The 20583-nt window shown below is 39.0% G+C and overlaps 1 protein-coding gene across 2 annotated transcripts; it reads left to right on the top strand.

Moving 5' to 3' along the window:
* Positions 1–2444: 2444 nt before the first annotated feature.
* lman2 (lectin, mannose-binding 2) lies at positions 2445–17653 on the top strand. Of its 2 annotated transcripts, none has more exons than XM_028589406.1 (8): positions 2445–2818; positions 7074–7192; positions 7735–7852; positions 11936–12015; positions 13922–14083; positions 14793–14907; positions 16167–16286; positions 16996–17653. In XM_028589406.1, the coding sequence occupies exons 1-8, from the start codon at positions 2650–2652 to the stop codon at positions 17154–17156; spliced, it is 1044 nt and encodes a 347-aa protein (XP_028445207.1). In that variant the 5' UTR covers positions 2445–2649; the 3' UTR covers positions 17157–17653. The 2 variants fall into 2 exon arrangements, with proteins under 2 accessions (XP_028445207.1, XP_028445206.1); XM_028589405.1 differs by lacking the exon at positions 11936–12015 and adding an exon at positions 11788–11870 and having other exon boundaries at positions 2448–2818.
* The last annotated feature ends 2930 nt before the right edge of the window (positions 17654–20583 follow it).

The raw sequence follows: 20583 nt of genomic DNA, 5'->3' as shown, positions 1-20583 counted from the left end.
AAACTGCTTTTAGTTTTAGTGCACCCGACTCCTTCAACAAATTACAACACTTTCTTAAAATCAACTCGATTGTGCCTCTTGGAAAATTTAGAAATCTGGTTTTAAACCTGCATACGTCTACTTGTAACTGCTTTACAAAATTGGATTATTTGTATTCTTTTGCATCCCTATTATCCTAATTCATTTATCAAATAATTTTCCAATTCTGAATGTTTTATTGTCTTTCTATATTTCTTATGATTGCAATTTCTGTGTTGTTGTTCTGTATTTGTCTTTGTAATCTGACTCGATGACACTGAAAATGAGGGTTGCCCCTCAGTGATCTCTAGAGGATGAATAAAGGGTGAATGATAGGCAGCATGCCAGAGGATTTCTAGAGTATGATGAGAGATGAAGGTGATGTGATAAAGCTGCCCCCCTGCTGCTGTCTGGAGTATTGATACGTCCAGATTGATGCCAGCGTCCCTGAGAGGTTTTACGCCAGAGGCCTATTGACTAAACACTTATACAGGAAGAAGAGTTCAGCCCGGTGGAACGACCTGTCAGAGATTATGTGTTCAATTTTATTCAATTCAATTCAGAAGATATCTTAGGACACTTTACAGTTAGAGTAGGTCTAGTCTTGCATTGCCAGACCTTCTTCCACAGCGCCGCGGATGAAGGTCTGGCTAGTCCACACAGCATTCTGGGATGGGAGAATCTGGTTTATTGACATTTCTTTAAACCAATCACAATCGTAGTGGTTGGGTCCCTCGTGTGTACGTTCAAAAGTAGTTTTAGTCGTGCAACAGAAAACTCAGATTGGACAGATAGTCTAGCTAGCTGTCTGGATTTACCCTGCAGAGATCTGAGGAGCAGTTAACCATAGTCCTCACAAATCCACCGGAGTTTAGAACGTCAACTAAAGGAAAGAGGAAGGTAACGGACATCCGGCTGAAAAGAAGGACACACAACTGCAGGTTTCATCTGCGTGTGCTTTCGTGAATGCTAACGTCAAAACTTTGGCTTTTACAAGTGTTGCATAAGAATGAAATATTGACAGTAAAACTGTGTTTAGGGTTAAGCTGGAACACATTTAAATGTAACCTGACGATGAAATCCAACATCTGCAGATAGCATATCTACTCTCTGCGTCTGTTTCAGCCCAATAAAAGCAGGATGGTGTGCTTAGCTCAGAACAATGTTCAGTTTAATGGTTTTATTCCTGCAGACTGGTGAGTCACGGAACTGGCGGTGGAGCGGCCACAATGACATTTATGACGTGATTCAGATGGGGAGACAAAAATAAAGTTGGACTGATCACTTAACTGAGTTTAGTCTCATCCCACATTATGAAATGTTCTGCTGATGGTTGATGCAGACAGACATAACTGGCATTCTTGTTAAAGCAGAAATGGATGCCGAGCAGGAGAGAAAACACTGTTTACGACAGCCTGATAACAATCGTCCTCACACTGCAGCAGAGAAACAGCGGAGCACATGTAGAACCCACTCGTCCTGTTGTTGTCAAGGCTCAGAGTTTTCTGCAGACAACAAATATTGTTTTCTGTTGCAGTAATAGAGAGAAGGGGACTTTGTTTCTAAAGTTTTGAGATCTTGAGCTGTTTGGATGTATCTGGGGATGAGAGAACTGCAGACAGCACTACATGCATTCATGGTCAACACAAACTCTCAGCCCCTCAAATAACTGGGTCTTGGAAAGTTGTTTCTTTGTTACTTGCAGCATTCCTTCCCTGGTAGGATATAACCAGTGCTGGAATTGGGCCAGTGCTCATCAGTACCACCACTTTCTAATAGTTGCTCATTGGGCTAGGCATGTTTAATGCTCAAAAAAGCCAACAATGAGAGGTAGCAAATGTGCATTGTGAGGTACAATACAGATGTTACTCGGTTCAGTTGGGAAACTGCTGGATAAGAGCTTAGATTTTTTTCAGGGGGCTCAAAAAGTCTCTGTCCATAAACGGTTTGCACAGAGCCCTGCAGGTATAAGGGGTACATTGATTGATAATTAGTACTCATTAGTATAATGGAATAATTTGTATGCCTAAAATAATCATTCTTGGGCATGAAATGCTGCATGTGCAGAGGCCTATACAAAAAATTAACACAGAATGCATCAGTTTGATCCCACTATCTAAAAGGTATAATATGGGCCTGTCAGATACATACTAAAGCCTGGAAATGTAATAAACTCTTTCACTCTATATATATAGCAGGTGTTGAGTTTCGTTAGACCACACTGTATCCCTGGACCAGAGAAAACTTCACATAGTTTTTTTTTGTAGCCTTTTGTCGCCATCTAGTGGGAGAAAAAAGCACACACCAAGTGCTCCCTGATTGGCTTAATTTGCGATGTGCTGGTCTCTGATTTGCTGGTGAAACTCCTGTCGTCTACAAATCTCTTCCGTGCGAAAACACAAAGAGTACAACGCTTCCTCCGTATCATTTCATTTTATTTAAATCATGATAATTAGAATGTAAGTACTGGTAACATTTTGGTCTTCAAACATGTATGATATTAAAATAACCCAAGGGAAAAAATACGTCCCAACTGTTTAGGAAGTGGGAAATAAACGTCGTACTTGTGTTGTTTCATTCCGGAGGATAATAGAGGAGGGACCAGCTAGTTTTGAAGAACATTTTTTTGTTATGAGAGTTTCTCGCCTAGGCTGTTTAAACAAAATGCGGAACTTTAAAGGATTTCTGAGCACAGCACTGGTCTTTCTGATATTCGAGCTGTGTCTGGTGCGCTGTGACATGACGGACGGAAACACAGAACATCTGAAGAGAGAGAACTCCTTAATGAAACCCTACCAAGGTAAGACGGCTCAGTTAGCTCGTTAGCTAACCTGATGTTCTATCCACTCTTCCGTCTTTCTCTACGTTTTAAAAGTTATTGATCGGCATTAGCAACTTCTTGGCTAATTCATGTAATTGGATGTCGTATTACGGCTCATTCATACCAACTAATTGTATTATTATTATTACTAGATAGCTGTTATATACGTTAAGCAGCCAGGGCTGTATCACATAAAAAGTTAGTGAAATTGCTATTTAGCCAAACACAATGCATCTGCGGCTCAGAATGCATATCTATTAAAAATTTCCAGTAACACTGTATATTAACCATAATTTATAAATGGCGTTAAACTTGAGTTAATAGTTGTTATACTGTATGCAAACAATGGAATGAACATTTATAGTGCTTACTAATTATTAGTAATACTACTTATAATTTAAGTTATTTTATCATTAGTTAGCGTGGTATAAAATAATTAGTTTATACATTTAAGATGTATAGTTAATACTTTGTCAGTGGTTCATACATGTTTGGTAAACAATTTATGAACATTATTTGGATGCTATTAAGTTGCAACTAATGCTTGTAAACAGTAAACTAACTATTAACTTAGGTTAAAGTCACCATTGATTTACCATTTAGCAGTGCTGGCTTTGTGTTACCAAACTTCATACTTCAGTCTGTTTACCTACGTATCTTGGATACAACATTAGAAAGCCACACTTGTGGCCGGGTTGGTTCAGTGGTTAGAGCAGGCGCACATATACTGAGAGGCTTATGCCTCGACGCAGAGGTCCAGGGTTCGAGTCCGACCTGTGACGATTTCCTGCATGTCTTCCCCCTCTCTCTCTCTCCCCCCTTTCTCACCTAGCTGTCCTGTCAATTAAAGGCGGAAAAGCCCCAAAAAATAATCTAAAGAAAAAGAAAGCCACACTTGGCTCGGCTAAAATGTTAGTTTACATAGTTAGTAACACACACTCTCGATTTTGGACCATACAAGTAGAGCTGGGCAGTATATCCATATTATATCGATATCATGATATGAGACTAGATATCGTCTTAGATTTTGGATAATGTAATGTGGCATATGTGTTGTCTTTTCCTGGTTTTAAAGGCTGCATTACAGTAAAGTGATGTCATTTTCTGAACTTACCAGAATGTTCTAGCTGTTCTATTATTTGCCTTTACCCACTTAGTCATTATATCCACGTTACTAATTATTATTTATCAAAAATCTCATTGTGTAAATATTTTGTGAAAGCACCAATAGTCAACACTACAATATCGTTGCGGTATCGATATTGAGGTACTTGGTCAAAAATATCATGATTTTTTTATTTTCTCCATATAGCCCAGCCCTACATACAAGTTAGTGACATACTTCATTATTGCTGGAAGATGTTCGAAATGTTCAAAACCCTCTAAGACACGTGTCAAACTCTAAGCCCGCGGAGGAAATCCGGCCACTCGCAGGTTTTGATCTGGGCTGCATATCAATTTAGGTTCAAAATACATTTTGGCCCATCTAGTGGTACACCAATTGCAAACTGCAATTACATGACACTTGGAGCAGAATTTGGTAGATTTGCGCTCAGAAATTCCCCCAGAAGCAGAGAGTTTGCATACTCAGGCTGCGAAACGGGTTGCTGTGAGTCAGCTTTTAAAATGTAATTTTTGTTTTGCTTGATTTGCTAAACCCTATGATGGCTGAGGAACTTTTTTTTCTGACTTTTTTAGGGCTTTATGTCGACCAAACTGTAAGTGAAAAGGCTATATGAGACATGCAGTAATACAGTCAAAGATATTTGTCTTTTTTTCGAAATAAAAGCATGTCCGTAAACTATACATGTCTGGCCCTTGATGTGATTCTCATTTTCCATTGTGGCCCTTAGTGAAGTTGAGTCAGACACCCCCCTGCTCTAAGATGAAACTCAAGCAGCTGTGGAAGTTGCAGATAAAGCAAGTGTATCCCTGCACGCAGTCAAATAGTTTGCAGGTGGCTGGAAACGTTACAGTTAAGTAGGTCAAGGAGTGCACCGCATACTGCAAGAATTTAATTTGAGTCAAAATATCTGTAGCTTGTAATGACAAAATGTGTAAAGCTCCCTCAGCACACACTGTGAGGACATGGAAGTGTTTGTTCAGGGCGTGTGCAAAAAGAGCAGGTGGAGGAAAACCTGTCAGGTATTTCTCTCTTTTCATTCTTAAACAAAAGAAGCTCGCAGCACAACCCTACTCATGAGGGATTAACAAACACAACTAAACATGCAAATCTTTTACTTCAGAGGAGGTCTGTGACAAAATTGGATTTGACAATTTCCTTATTCATATTCTACGTTAATCCATTAATCAGTAGTCCTAATAATCATATATAATCCACAGACATATTTAAAACAGTCAGTTCAATACAAATTTGACACCCTGATAACATGTAATTTCGATAGTAAACATTTATACTTATTGATAATTAAGCAATTATCACCCTAGCATTTCGCCAACTTTGCCGTAGCTATTCTCATGATACCAAATTGAATATATTGTGAGTAAAAGACCATTTAAAGCACAATTCCAGCTAAAATAAACCTAGGGGTTAATAGCCTAACACATGTGTACCGAGTCAACCGTTCTCTGGGATTTGTTTTCATGCTAATCGAATGTGACCAGTTTTAGCCCAAACCACTAATTAGCTTATACCGCTAGTCGTCGGGGAATGCAAAAATCGCTATTTATATACCACTAACAAGGCTCAAAATAGCACCACACTTCCACGGTAGCATAATGAGGGTCCCTACATGTAAACTGAAGCATTGAGAACTTTGTAAGTGAATGACGAACGCTGTGCAACCAGTAACCAGTAACCAGTAACGTAGCTCAAACACGGCATTAGTCGTTCGACTGGTCGTGACTGTTTTCCCAAGATGGCGCCTACCTGCATACCGAACGGTACTGTCTTTATAAACTATCTTTTTAATAAACTGTCTGTACACTTACAAAGTTGTCAACGCTTCAGTTTACATGTAGGGACCCTCATTATGCTACCGTGGAAGTGTGGTGCTATTTTGTTAGTGGTATAGAAATATTGATATATTTTTACTTTTGTGTGCCCCGACGACTAGCGTTATAAGCTAATTAGCGGTTTGTGATAAAACTGGTCACATTCGATTAGCATGAAAACATTGACTCGGTACCCATGTGTTATTAACCCCTAGGTTCATTTTGCGCCAGATTTGTCCTTTTAAGAGTTTAACACAGTAATCTAAAAAAAAATATCTGACAACAACTTCATTCTTTAAGGACTAAAGTAAAAATAAAAAATGAAAATTCTTTAACGTGATTTGGTATCAGTTATTCCACTCAGGTGGAAACCTTGTAAAATGCTTTTTAAAAAAAACTTTACGAGAGGATGACCAATCGAATAAACAAGAGATGGTCCGATACCATTTTTTTTTTTGTTGTCAGTCTGGCTCAGGTTAAACTCTTTGTGAAACATGAACAAAAACAAACAATAATTGCCACAGAACTTTCTTTTATTCTCCAGTTTGACAGTCAGTTATAACGGAAAAAGAACGTAAATAAACTACTTTAACATAGATTTTCTTTAGGACTTTATTACGTGGTATCGGATCAGTGCATAAACTCCAGTACTTAACGATACCAGCGTTTTAGGCAGTATCGGAGGCGATAGCGATACCAGTATCAGTATCGGAGCATCTCTAGAATCAACGTGTTCTTTCACTTTTGTATATTGAGTGTGCAGGTTTAGGGCTACTTGTACATGACATACGTATTTGGCTATTGCTAAAGATTGATGCAAACTACTTTCAGGGTGTATGGTGTAGTACATTCTATTTGACTTATATCCCATTTCTAAAGGTTGACATTTTAGTCAAGAGCTTCTTGCTGGACCACATGTTTACACAGTAACTGTTGAGTAACGATCTTGTTCTACATGTTTTACAACCAAGGCGTGTCTATTTGCTCTTACGAGGTCACCTGAAATCTAAAATGACCAGATGTGTTGAAAGCCATTTGGTGTGATGATGTTCACATAGGAAAAGCACACACTGTGAAGGAGCCCTTTCCTGGGAACCTTTTAACTGGGACACTTGGACCCTGCACAGTTGTGCAGCTGATCCGGTCCACAAACAAAAGCCACTTGTGTTTCTTTGAAAACTGAACTTGATATTTCTGAAAAAGAGAGACATGAATGTCTGTCCTGTCCGTCCCATCGTTGTCTGACTGTGTCTTCTCCTGTCACCTGTTGGTCTTGCAGGTGTTGGCAGCAACCCTAGTAGTCAGTGGGACTTCTGGGGAAGCACGTTGGTGACGAGCTCATACGTCCGACTCACTCCGGATGAGAGAAGCAAGCAGGGGTCCATCTGGAATACTGTGGTGAGGAAAAACTACAAACATGGCTCGTATCTCCATTCTGACTCTGATTTATTGTCTTTTATATCCAAGCTTATGATATTTCATCTTTGAAGAGTACAAATTCTCCATCAGGTTAATCTAAAGCCATGCACACTTTCCTATTCATATTTTCTCTATTTCCGTGCAAGGAAAATATTGTCATCTTTACAATATAAAATGAGCTCACATTAAATCTTGGTGCATGAAGGTAAAAAATGAATGTGCAAACCAGTAATGAAATGTGTACCTTCTTTATATAACTGATAAACTTGTAAACTTGACAATTGCGAATTGTATTCAGTCCGTGGTTGTTTCTGGACAAAAGTGTCCTTTCTGCTGACTTGTGTTTGAAATATAAAATGAAATACTTTAAAAAACCTATTTGAAAAATTAGGAAGAAATCTGTACCGGTGATTTGACTGTCTATCTCCAATTGATAGGTTTTGTGAAACACCTACTCATGCTCATTTCATAATGCTATCATAGAAAGTAAATACTTTTTTTTTCCTCTTTATGGTCTACAGCCGTGTTACCTGAAGGACTGGGAGATGCATGTGCACTTTAAAATTCATGGGTCGGGAAAGAAGAATCTCCATGGCGACGGCATCGCTGTCTGGTACACAAAGGACAAACTGCATCCAGGTAATATTGGCTTCTTCAGCCTCATGGTTCTTTACTGCTGAGTTCATACCGCTGTGAAAGAAACTCACCCATTTGGATCTGCAGCTCCTCACCTAACTGTTACCCTGTGGCAGCTGCTTTTTCTTTCCTTTTTACTACTACTCCCTTGCAATATTTAAACAGCATTTCCCACACATAGACTAATTTGTGGCGGTGTGCCATACAAACAACACCGGCCGCCACATATTGCGTTTCGTTTATTAATTATTTTTTTTAACGCTATTTAAAAGACGCAGCATATTCTTCAGCTGCATTTTCTTTCCCTGCTCTCCTCCGTCTCACTGTCGCTCATGCGTCTCTCTCTCTCACACACACACACACACACAGATACACACACACACAGCTACACACACACACACAGCCCCTCCCCTCCGTGCACACAGCATCTGTCTCCATGAAAACGAGAGAAGACGGCTGGCGAAATTCACAAGCTCACGAAAGGTTGGTATCTCGTGAACACCTTTACACAATCACACATTAAAAAGTCCTATAAAAATATTTTATATTCTGATTACAATGTTGTCAGTGTGTTAATGTTGGAGTCCCGACCCGACTCTTGGCAAACAAGCGATTGCACCTGCTTTAGAAAGTTAACTAGCCGCAAGTTTGCGGTAAAAATGCACTTGGGTTGTCGAGGTCAAAACACTATATGTAGCAGCTGTGAATCAAATAAAGTTATTATAAATAACGTTATGTCATTTTTTTACTCTTACACTGAAAAAGACTGAGGATGAGGACCAGCCTGAACCGGAGGTATCAGTCTGAAACAGAGCTGAACATTCCGACCAGTGGAATTAGTTATGTTATATATATATATATATACATATAATTTGTTTACAATATTTTCAGCCTTCAACCAGTGCTGCTAAAGCAGAAAGACAGGGTCAGGGAAAGAAAGAGATCATTTTGTTAGGCATTGAAGGAGCAGGAAAGGAGAACAGCATCCAACAGCGGTCCTCCTCAGTTTTTGATACTTGATTGTTCCGAAAATAAGTATCTCACCCTGCGGAGGCATCGCGCCGCTTTCTTTTGAGCACCAGAAAAGAGAAGGCACAGAGTTTAACTGTAGCAGTTCTTGGAGTGGAGGGTAGATACTAGGTTGTTAATAATAATAATAATAATACATTTTATTTATATAGCGCTTTACATGGTACTCAAAGACACTTTGCAGTAAAACCAGCACATGTAGCACATTAAAAACAGATAAGCAATAAAACCAACACATAAAACAAGCATATTAAAAGCAATTAAAAACAATAAAACCAGTAGCTATCAGGTGAGGAATGTAAGACTATTGTGAGTGGAAAGCCAATCTGAAGAGGTGGGTTCTGATTAGTGTTTTAAATGTGTCCAGGTCAGTACAGTCACGGATGTGTATGGGTAGGGAGTTCCAGAGGGAGGGGGCAGAAAGCTGTGAAAGCTCGGTCACCCCAGGTAAGGTGATTGGTCCTGAGTGGTGGGGAGAGGAGGTTTGCGTCAGAGGAGCGAAGGTTAGGGGGGGTTGTGGCAGTGGAGCAGGTCTGTGAGGTAGGACGGAGCCTGGTCATGGAGGGCTTTGTGGGTGAGGAGGAGGACTTTAAACTGGATGCGTTGGGAAACAGGGAGCCAGTGGAGGTTCTGAAGGACGGGAGTGATGTGATCACGGGATTGGGTGTGGGTGAGGAGACGGCAGCAGAGTTGTGGATGTATTGGAGTTTATTGAAGGCTTTTGCAGGTGATTAATAATAAACACGTGATAGTATAGACAATATAAACTGCGAGTCGGGAAGAAAGCCGATCCGCTTCTGAGACGCTCGGTGTGGTATGGTGCGTGGCGGAGAAAGGAACAAAACCGTGGCGCAGCCAGAACGCATCACAGACCTGCCCAGTGGAGAGTTAGACATTGTGGAGTTACACATCGCGCTCCACAGCAAAGCAAAGTGTGTCTGAAAATACTGAGGAATGGCGTCTCTTAGATGAATGTAAGAACAGCCACAAAACTCCTGGAACAAAGTCCAGACCAAATGTCTAAGCCATGCACAATATATTTGACTAAGAGCTACTAAAGTACTAAAAGCCATACATACCAACATAATGAGACCGCTTTCTCACTACTCACCTTCATGGTAGGGCTGCACGATATGAGGAAACTATGCGACATGCGATTAATGTTGTTGCGATAAACCGATATTAAAGCGTACTGAGTTCTGCTTTTCTGCTGCTTTCAGTATTCTGCTAAAACACAACACATTGGTTGTTGAATTTAAAACAAATGAAAGGAAATCATTTCCATCATTTTTTTACTAAACAACATATAAAAGCCACCACTAAAAAAAAAAAATTAAAAAAAAGAGTTACATTTTAAAGTTCAGTTTTCTACTGATAAAAAATCTCAGATTGTCTTATGCGATATTTCGCAGCCTTTCGTGATATTTTTTATTTCTGCCAGTTGATATTGCCATGACAATAAAAAACCATACATTGTGCAGCTCTAATTCATGGTTGCACATGTTGAGCCAATCTGTTCAGTGCATAGACGCATCCCAGATGACGGTGGAAACGATCACCGCTGGAGCAAGACCACAATATTGCAGCTCTGGTGTGGGTTCCCCTGCTGGCAGTGAGCTGTCGAAATGAATGTGATCATTGCATGGCACAGCTAAAAATAGCTAGGCCTGCTTGGTATTTAGTTGGATCACTTATTGGAAAAAAAACATGTAGGTTGTGAAATCACAACATGGACTACTGCAGTTTTCAATTACTGAATGCCGTCACAAGAATGCTGACCCTGCTTGTCAGTGGAAAAATGTCCTCTTATTAATTGCATTTGTAACCTTTTTGCTTCTCATTTCCTTATTATTGTATTATTGTAAATCGGAAAGAATGTGTCACAGTTATGAAAAGTCTGTATAAGGTAAAGGTGATATGGTAAGAGAGCTACAACTCTGAGAAATCTCCCCCCTTCTTTATCATTTTCACATATAATACAAAATTGTCCAAAGGACCATTGCATTAACAGTGATGTTTCAACCAGCAGATACAAAGAAACAAAGAAAAGTTGAGTGTAGATTATCAAAGGGCACTGATAATGAAAGTATTGCTTATGAAAGTAGACAAGACAAAGAAGGGTAAATGCAGAAAATGAAGCAATGAAAAACAATGTAAATCTAAAGATGTGTGTTGGTCCAGTTATGCCAACTTGCCCCTCCCTAAAATGCTACACACTGAGTGTTAATAAAAACTCATCGTGCGCACTCTCAGAAACTGTAAATATATTTTCAAAATATATATTTATTGTATTAAAGTGCATCAACATAAACAAAATTGCAAAGGCAAACCCTTTCTCTAAGTGAAAAGTCACTGTGCAGTGTGCAACAAAGATTGTTAAACATCCAAATTATTTATACTGTATTTGGATTAAAAAAAAAAATCGTTTTTTTGAAAATATGAATCGATTTGACCTACCAACTCGATTTTTAAATCAAATGGATTTTTTACTTTCTGTCATCACTGCTACCACAGAAACACTGCTGACTAGAGCTGAAACAATCCAAACGTTGCTGTACAATTAATTGTCTCAAAAATAATTGCAATTAACAACATAATTGTATCTTTCGGTCAAATTTAATAATATGTATTAATCTAACACTTTTTTAAACAAATGAAAGGTTTGAATGAATCCCAAGATACATCTTTAGGTTCTATCTCGGTTATGTGACCCAGATAATGTAATAACACAAATAGTCAGTCTATACAGTAAACCACGCCTCTTTATTATCATAAAACATTTTGTCTAACTGTATCCCCCAGATTATGTTAAAAATAAATAATTATTACAGGCCCACTGCTGACCACATAAGTGTCTCGAGTTGTGTGCTCATCTCTGTTGTCTCACCCCATCTCTGCCTCCATCCTAGGCCCTGTGTTTGGAAACCAAGATCAGTTTCTTGGCCTGGCTATTTTTGTGGATTCCTTCCGCAATGACCTCCATGGAATGGATGTAAGTGTGCGTGTGTGTGCGTGTGTGGGTGGCTCGAGGGGATTGACCAGCTTGTTTCTTTGCAGGGCCTGTGTTTTCCAACAATGCTCTCTTCCACGGGCTGGCCGTTTTTATAGATACTTACTCTAACGATGATGCAACAGATGTGAGTGGTTGCTCAGGTTTTACTCGTCAGCATGCTGTTTTATGTCACTTTAGAGTGCTCATATTATGCTTTTTGGCTTTTTCCCTTTTCCTTTATTGTGTCATATCTTTTTTTGTTTTTTTCAAAGTGAAAAAGCCCAAAGTCCCCCCCAAAGGGACTTACCATCTCCAACAGAAAACACTGTTCACAAACCGGTCCAAACAGCTCTATTGTAGTCCAGCCTTTACTTCAGAGACCAACGTGGTCACTTTGTAACACACGTTATAATGCTCGCCTAGCTGCTAGCGCACTCCCTCATACTCTGCTTCTGACTGGCTAGTAGTCCTTACCTAGGTACTGTCAGGTCACGCCCTCATACTCTGCTTCTGACTGGCTAGTAGTCCTTACCTAGCTACTGCGCATGTGTGACTCCCAACAAAGATGGAACAGAAGTGAGATGCCTCACTCTGTAGCTAAAACAGAGAGCTCAACACACAGGGTGAAAAGAGGAGCTGCAGCAATGTGCAGTACAACAAAAATATGGTGTTTTTGGAAAATTAAACCATGTAAACCTATTCTGATATAACCTCTAAATACAGTTCTGAACCTGGAAATGAGCATAATATGAGCACTTTAAATTCCAATGTTGTCAGAACTTTTTAAGCATGTTAACATTGCAAACCCCACAGAATTAATTTAGCCGAATTTTCACATATTTGTTTCTCCAGCAAAAAAGCTAATCTAATCCCACATTTTACGTTATTGAGCACGAGGGCTCTTTAGCAGTAACCTTGCTGTTAAAAAACTGTTAAATGTCTTTAAGGAGTTTTGTTTTGATTTCACTAGAACTACTTTCACATTGCAGCTGAAAATGTCCCACATGGTCACGTTGGACTGAAACAGATCCTGATTTGATTTAAGTAAACGCACAAGTCAAAGTTTGTCAATGTTGCAAGCTATTGGAATGATGTCAAACTGTAAGAATTACTAGTACTAATACTCCCAAAACATGTAGTTTGGTTCAATTACTTCATTTCAAAGTTGAAAACACATATTGTAACCAACAATCTCAGGAACAAGTGTAGGTGGGGACAAAAAGGTATCTTTTTTGGTAACTCAGAACACAATATTGCTCTCAGTTCATGCTGTCAGTTCATAATGTATTAACCCTAGTGTTGTCTTCCTGTCGACCAAGAACTTGTTGTACTTCAGGGTCAAAACCTTTTTAAATTTTTTTCTTTTTTTTATGTTTTTTAATGCTTCTGACGCTTTTAAAAAGTTTGTCTCACTTTTTCTGACACTTTTTTAAATTCATGGTCAATAAACCTAATTTATATGACCTTATACCAAATTATTTTACTTAAAAAAAAGAAGCAGAAATTATTAATTATTTGGACTAAAACTAAAGATCAGAGGATGTTGAGTGGATCACAGAATTTCAAAGTTTAGTTTCAGGATACCATTTAAATAATCTTTTCAAATGCTATAAAAAATGTAATAAAACACGCAAAATTCAATGAAAGTAATCATTACTTTGTTAAACTGTTGTATGGATTCCATACAACGTACATCCACGCATCCATTGTTATATTTTGGCAATTTGGTTGAAAGAAACCCATATTTCTGTTATAAAAATCTTTGAAAATGGGTCAAATTTGACCCAAGGACAACACAAGGGTTAATGTCAGATTTTAGTTCTGAATAAACATGAACAGTCATCCAAAACATCCGATAAGACTAAAAATGCCTGCAGTGTGAAGGTAGGCTTTGTCTGTATATATAAACATGAGCTGATGTAACCTGACGTGGGTCATGCTTCTTATATTCTTTTTCTGTATTCATTTGTGCGTCATCTTTATTTAAGAATATGTCTATAATGCCTGTTTTAAAAAACACGTATTTGTTGATTCTTTCCGTTCTGCTGCAGCGTTCCTTCCCGTACATTTCGGCCATGGTGAACAACGGCTCGGTGAATTACGACCATGGCAAAGATGGCCGCTCGTCGGAGCTGGGAGGCTGCTCGGCGGAGATCAGGAACCGAGAGCACGACACGTACCTCGCCATTCGCTACTCCAAAGGAAGACTCACTGTATGTGACGAAACTCCTCTTGTGTTTTCTCAGTGAGAAATGACGTCGCTTCTCTTCATTTTAGTTCAGTTAGGTGAACATTTTCAGTCTAAGCTGTTCACAAGCATTTTGAGAAATTTGGGAGAAAAACCTACTGTTTAAATATATAATCTACACATTTTTGATTACGGTATAATACAGCATAACATGACAGAACCCTAACGCTAACGTAGCATGACTTACTCATGTTGTCTTTTTGCCCTGTAAAAGAAAAAATTTTGTTGAGGCCATGTTTGTGTCTGGATTCAGTTTAACCGTCATGTCCTCGGGTCAAATTTGACCCGTTTTGAAAAAAAAGAAATGTCATATCAGAAAATCTGGGACATCGATAAAGCACAGAAAACGACAAAATGTTAAAAATAGCATTGAAAAAGTGACAAAAACGAAAAACAAAAAAAATAGCGACCAAAACAATGGAACAAAAACACTAAAATGTAAAATACAAAACTTTCAAAAAAGTGACTTAAACAGCGAGCTAGAGAAAACAAAAGTTTTTTTTTCATGGTTGACAGGAAGACAACACGAGGGTTGAACACTTTTTCACCAAAAATTATTTTCATTTTTGTGTTCTTTTCTTCTATTTTTTAACAGCCTCGTAACTTTTTGAATAAATCCTGTAACCTGTTGCAGTGCTGCAATGCATCGCTTACATGCTGTCTCTATCCTGCAGGTGATGGTTGATGTGGAGGACAAGAATGAATGGAAGGAGTGCATAGACATCGGAGGTGTTCGTCTTCCTACCGGTTATTTCTTTGGTGCCTCAGCAGCTACAGGAGATCTGTCTGGTAGGTCTGGAAGCTGTAAACTAACAAACAACTAAAGTAACCACTTATCATCTGTGACTTCTAAACAACCAGTATCCATTACTGAAGTGAATGTGAATTTATAGAAAGGATAGCCCCTTGAGATGTAGCATCTCATTTTCGAGGGGGGTCCTCCAAACACAAATATGCGTAGTTATAAAACACATACAAACCAAACAGTGTTACATAACAAACATACACTACAAATACAACGCGACAGACACCTTGCACACCCTCTCTTACCCACACCCCCAGCTGTCATACAACATAGAAATTAGATACAATGATAACCTGCATAATAAATCAATTCCATAAGAATAAAGAACAGTTGAAGCAGTATGTCTTCAGCACAAATAAACAGAAAAGTCCTAAGTATACACAATTAGAAACATGGACAGTTTGGTTTAAGATAAGAAAATAAAGAACAGTATTTAGTAATAGATCCCAGCGACACAGGAAGATTATTCCAATCAGAAGGAGCTTTATAGTTGAATGATCTGCGTCCAACTTCTTTGAGAATTCGGGGGACAAAGAAAAGGGATATTGCATATGTCTGAGTGGATATGATCTACATGGAAGCAAAAACTGTTTCAAGTAGGAAGGCCAGTTGAAATAAATACATTTTAAAGGTGAACTGAACCCAGTGAAGTTGCCTTCTGGAGTTACGCTGTAGCTAGTTAAGTGATTCGTACATAAAACAATGGTGAGTTCTGAATGGACACCTCAAATGAAATCACATACACTAAAAACAACATTAAGAGGATTAAGATTAGTGTCAGAAGGGTTCTGATAGACAATATCAGCGGAATCAATAATAGGCACTATCAACTATTTCAGCTTTTTACAGATTTTTCTTATAGTTAAGGCTAGGCGATATATGGAGAAAATCAAATCTCACGATATTTTTGACCAAATACCTCGATATTGATACCGCAACGATATTGTGGTGTTGACTATTGGTGCTTTCACAAAATATTTACACAATGAGATTTTTGATGAATAATCATCAGTAATGTGGATATAATGACTAAGTGGGTAAAGGCAAATAATAGAACAGTTACAGCAGTCTGGTAAGTTCAGAAAATGACATCACTTTACTGTAATGCAGCCTTTAAAACCAGGAAAAGACAAAACTTATACCATATTACGATATGCAAAATCTCAGACGATATCTAGTCTCATATCACTTATCTGCTCTATCAGCTCTACTTATAGTTTTTACCTTGAATATTATTTTTCAGATAACCATGACATCATCTCTATGAAGCTCTACCAGCTGATGGTAGAACACACCCCCGAGGAGGAGAACCAGGACTGGACAAAGATCGAGCCCAGCGTCAGCCTCCTTAAATCCCCTAAAGGTAGATTCCAGTTTTCCTGTGTTCCCTATCTGAAGCTGTTTTTCTCTGTGACGAAACCGAGCCAAACAGGCTAAAGACCCAGCGTCTGCACCAGGAAATACATAAAGACGGTTTGGTTTACAGTGTATTTGGTGACATTTTTCCCTTTTGTTTTTAACCCTTGTTTTGTCTTTGTCTTTTGCAACGTTGACATATACCCTTCTGTGGTTATCCTTCCTTTAATATTAGTCTAAATAATTCATAATTCCTGCTTTTTTAATTAAAGAATTAGGTACAATTTCCTAAAAAGGAGGTTTATTGAACATGAATTCCAAAAATAAGTGTAAAACTGTAAGTTGGTGATGGTGTTCATACACATAGAAAAAATAAGCATTATATGTAAAAAAAAAATATAAAAAATAAAAATACATTGAAAAAAAAAAAAAAAACAACGACGCCCGAAAAAAGTGTTTATTTTCAGTTTTGACCTGGGAGGATGATGCATGGTCGAATGGAAGACAAGACAAGGGTTAACCATAACTGTTAGTTCTTCATGGTACCAGGTACCGGTATCTGTTTTATTATCACTTCTGTACAAATTAGTTTTATTATACTCTATCAAAAGCAAGTTTCCTGGGACTTACTTATACACAATCATCCACAAATCAGACAAGAAGTCATTCTGAAATGAACACGAAAGTGAAAATGGATTTTCTTCTTCCTTCACAAGACAACATTGACGATCCTACTGGAAACTTCCGAAGCACGCCCCTCACCGGCTGGAAGGTCTTCCTGCTTCTGCTGTGTGCTCTGCTGGGAATCGTAGTGTGCGGCGTGGTGGGAGCTGTAGTTTTCCAGAAGAGACAGGAGAGGAACAAGAGGTTTTACTGAGGGGAGAAAGAAGAAAAAGGAGAACCTTATCAGGGAGGTGTTTGTTGTGGAATGAACTGTTTCCAGATGACAGATTGAGCACATTCAATGTGAATTATTTTCTAAAGATTGTACAAATGTTTATATCTTCGAAGCACTGCGTTTTGGAGCGAATGATGGTAACTTGTGATGTTGGTAAGAAGGCGCAGAACTAGTGGCGACCATTATGAGTGGCCCTGATCAAGGCTGTTTTTGTTCCCCATGTGTTCATTAATTGCAGGGTTAGAATAGAATAGACGGACTGTCCTTTAAAAACTTTGAAGTGTTTCAATGTCTCAAACCATTGTTGTCAACACCTACCTAGTGGTTTGGTATGTGATGCTAAAACATTGTCAACTTTTGGCACAGAATAGTAATTTAGATCTTTGTCTTCCAGGCTGTTTCAACTAGGGATGCACCGAATCAAGATTTTTGGGGTTTGGCCGAATACCGAATCCACTGGTTAAGATTCTGCCGAATCCGAATACCGAATCCTACTCCCATTCTCAGTCCATGGTCTGGTTAACACCAGTTTTTAGCTGTGACTGTCCTTCCTTTGCCCTACCTGAAGTTGCTGCATTCTGGCTGCTGTCTGTAGATTCCTTCATGGACAACTCGTATTCTTTCGGCTGTTTCATACCAAATGTTGTAACAGCGGCCATGTTGTGTAGTGTTTAGGGTCCTCGCCGCCACAAGACAAATCGGCATTTCAAATTGAACATGTAGCTGGACTTGAATGGCCTTCTTTTGACTGAAAGTACTGCCAAACAAGACTTTTTCTGCTCACGAGTTCCATTTTCACTTTCTCCCAGCCTACTGCATTGAACGGTCCACCTATGTCAAACTCAATGTGTCAAACTCAAGGCCCGCGGGCCAAATCTGGCCCCTTGCGGATTTAGATCCGGCCCGTATATCAATTTGGGTTCACAATACATTTTGGCCCACCTAGTTGTGTGCCAAACCAAAAACACAGGAAAGTGTTTTTTAAACTACAATTACAACAAAAAGGTGACAAAAAAGTCGGAACAAAAATGAGGAAAAAAAGCTACCAAAATGTAAAAAAAGAAAAGTGACATGCAGTAACAAAAGCACGTCAATAAACTCTACATGTCTGGCCCTTGGGAAAAAGAGTTTGACACCCCCGACCTACGTAAACACCTTCCCGTAATCAACGGCAGCGTCATTACGCCGACCAGCGGAGTGCAAGTGTAGTGGTTCGGCAGAAACCGAACCCCGTCAAAAGCCCAATATTCGGCCGAATCCGAATCCTGGATTCGGTGCATCCCTTGTTTTAACCAATTATTTATTGGATAAAGAAAGTAGCTCCAGACGCCCAAAATAACGTCCGATTAAAAAGCATTATGAAATAATCGTGACAACCACAGGAACCATCCACATTAAAGCTGCGGGAGGCAGAATAATAATAATATAAAAAATAAAATTAAAAAAACGCCAGATTTGAATTGGAGAGAGACCTCCTCTCCCCCTTCTCTCTCCTCTCTCCAGCCCCTCCCACCGGGAGAGCAGCACAGGCACGCACTGGCTTCATAGAGTACTAATCATTCATTTAATCCACATGACATGCCATTAAATGGAGGCAACTCTACGAGGATGACCGCCCCTTTTTCTTTGTAAAGCCCTTTAAGATGACATACTGTGAATCAAGTTACCTACGTAACCATAAACTTGAATTAGCCACAGCCGTGAGCTAGGGTTAGCAGAAGGCTACATTACTGGCTGGTCTGCCTCGTTTTTGTTTCCTCCTTCAGATGGCAGCAGTTGGCGGTGCCGCGGCTTTGGCCTCAGGCTGCTGACCCCCGACTTGTTTTAAACCGAACGACATTTTCACACAATTTGGTTCCTCAATGTCCTGTATTTAGATGGATGACAAAGTCTCTTGCTGTGTCTAATAGTTTAGCCTTGAATTAGCTGCAGCCCTGAGTCAGGATTTTGGGCTACGGTAAACCGAATTTTAATCCAAGAGACATGAACAAACATCTGCACAGTCAATAGGAATGCTCTCTCTCTCTCTCTCTCTCTCTCTCTCTCTCTCTCTCTCTCTCTCTCTCTCTCTCTGTCTCTCTGTCTCTCTGTCTCTCTCTGTCTCTGTCTCTCTGTCTCTCTCCCTCTTCCAAATGAGCTGTGATTGGCCGACGTCCCCCGTCACGGCTAGATTTAATAAAGCCTGAACATAGAGCTGAGGAGGAGGAGGGGCAGAAGTCTAGTTTTCTCTCTCACCACTTAAATTACAATATGTTTTATTGTCATGCGGTTATTATTTTTTTTTGCCCAACGATGCCACAAATAAAGTGCCAACCCCAGCTTTAAAGTCAATAGCATTAGCCTGTGTTCGTTCTAAACCCTGACTACTCCACTCCACGAGTAGCAGATTTACATTCATCTGAAAAGGTTACGATCACTTAAATGATTATCTCTGTAAAGAACAATGGTGTGACAGCACAAACTGTTTAAAATCTGGTACATATGAATGATGTTTTGTGAAGCTCTTACTAATTCCAACAACTTCTCCCTAATATTTTACAGCAGGATAAGGCCAATTAAATGAGTGTAGTGCACTAGTGGATTGATCTTGCAAACTGAACAACCTCAAATTCTTAGGCTGAAATATTTTATGCTTCTTTTTCTTTTCCCTGCAGGGTCTTTTGAACATAATTTTTCGGTTTTCTCCAGAATATGCCTTTGTTATTTTTACTATGTGTTTTTGTTTTTGGTTAATAATGCTAAATTGTGACAAAAATGTAAATTCAACTCTTCACTATAATGAATGATAGAAATCATCAACTGCTGCATAACAAGTGATTAATAAAAATTCATGCAGACAATGCTAATTCTAACGCTAACAGAACATGAGTTGCTGAACCCTGAAGTTTATGAATGGATTGCTCACATATCACATTTACACCGTCTTTCAAGATCATGATTGTTTAGTTGGTTTCCTTCCAGCTTATGTTACAATAACGTTCCTGTTTGGTTCTGTCTTTGCATTGTTAAACAACATTTAACAGAATGCTAAAAGTAAAATTAAGGATTTGATTGCACCTTTGTACTTTCAGCACAGCTGAAACGCAGATGGTCTTTTGGTTTGGTCTTACGTTTTTAGAGTCAGTGTTCTTTGAAACCGTAGAAAGTATTTATTTCTGCCACGCGAGCTGGTTTTGTGATGAGACTTGAAACCGCTCCTCAGCAGAAATAATGTAATAAAATGGAAGAAAAAGAAACAATTGCACTGTTAACTGTGCTGTGTTGACAAGTTTTGAACACTAATTAATTAAACTCGAGTAATTGTGAGTTATCTGAAAAATAGGCCTACCCCCTGTGGAGTTATGTACAAATGGTTACACTGGAGATTCTGTAATGCTCCACTTTTGTATATAATCTTAAATTTGTT

Source organism: Perca flavescens, chromosome 10 (assembly GCF_004354835.1).
Source record: "Perca flavescens isolate YP-PL-M2 chromosome 10, PFLA_1.0, whole genome shotgun sequence".
In the NCBI taxonomy this organism is placed as follows: domain Eukaryota; kingdom Metazoa; phylum Chordata; class Actinopteri; order Perciformes; family Percidae; genus Perca; species Perca flavescens.
This window is presented reverse-complemented; position numbering and strand designations above follow the sequence as displayed.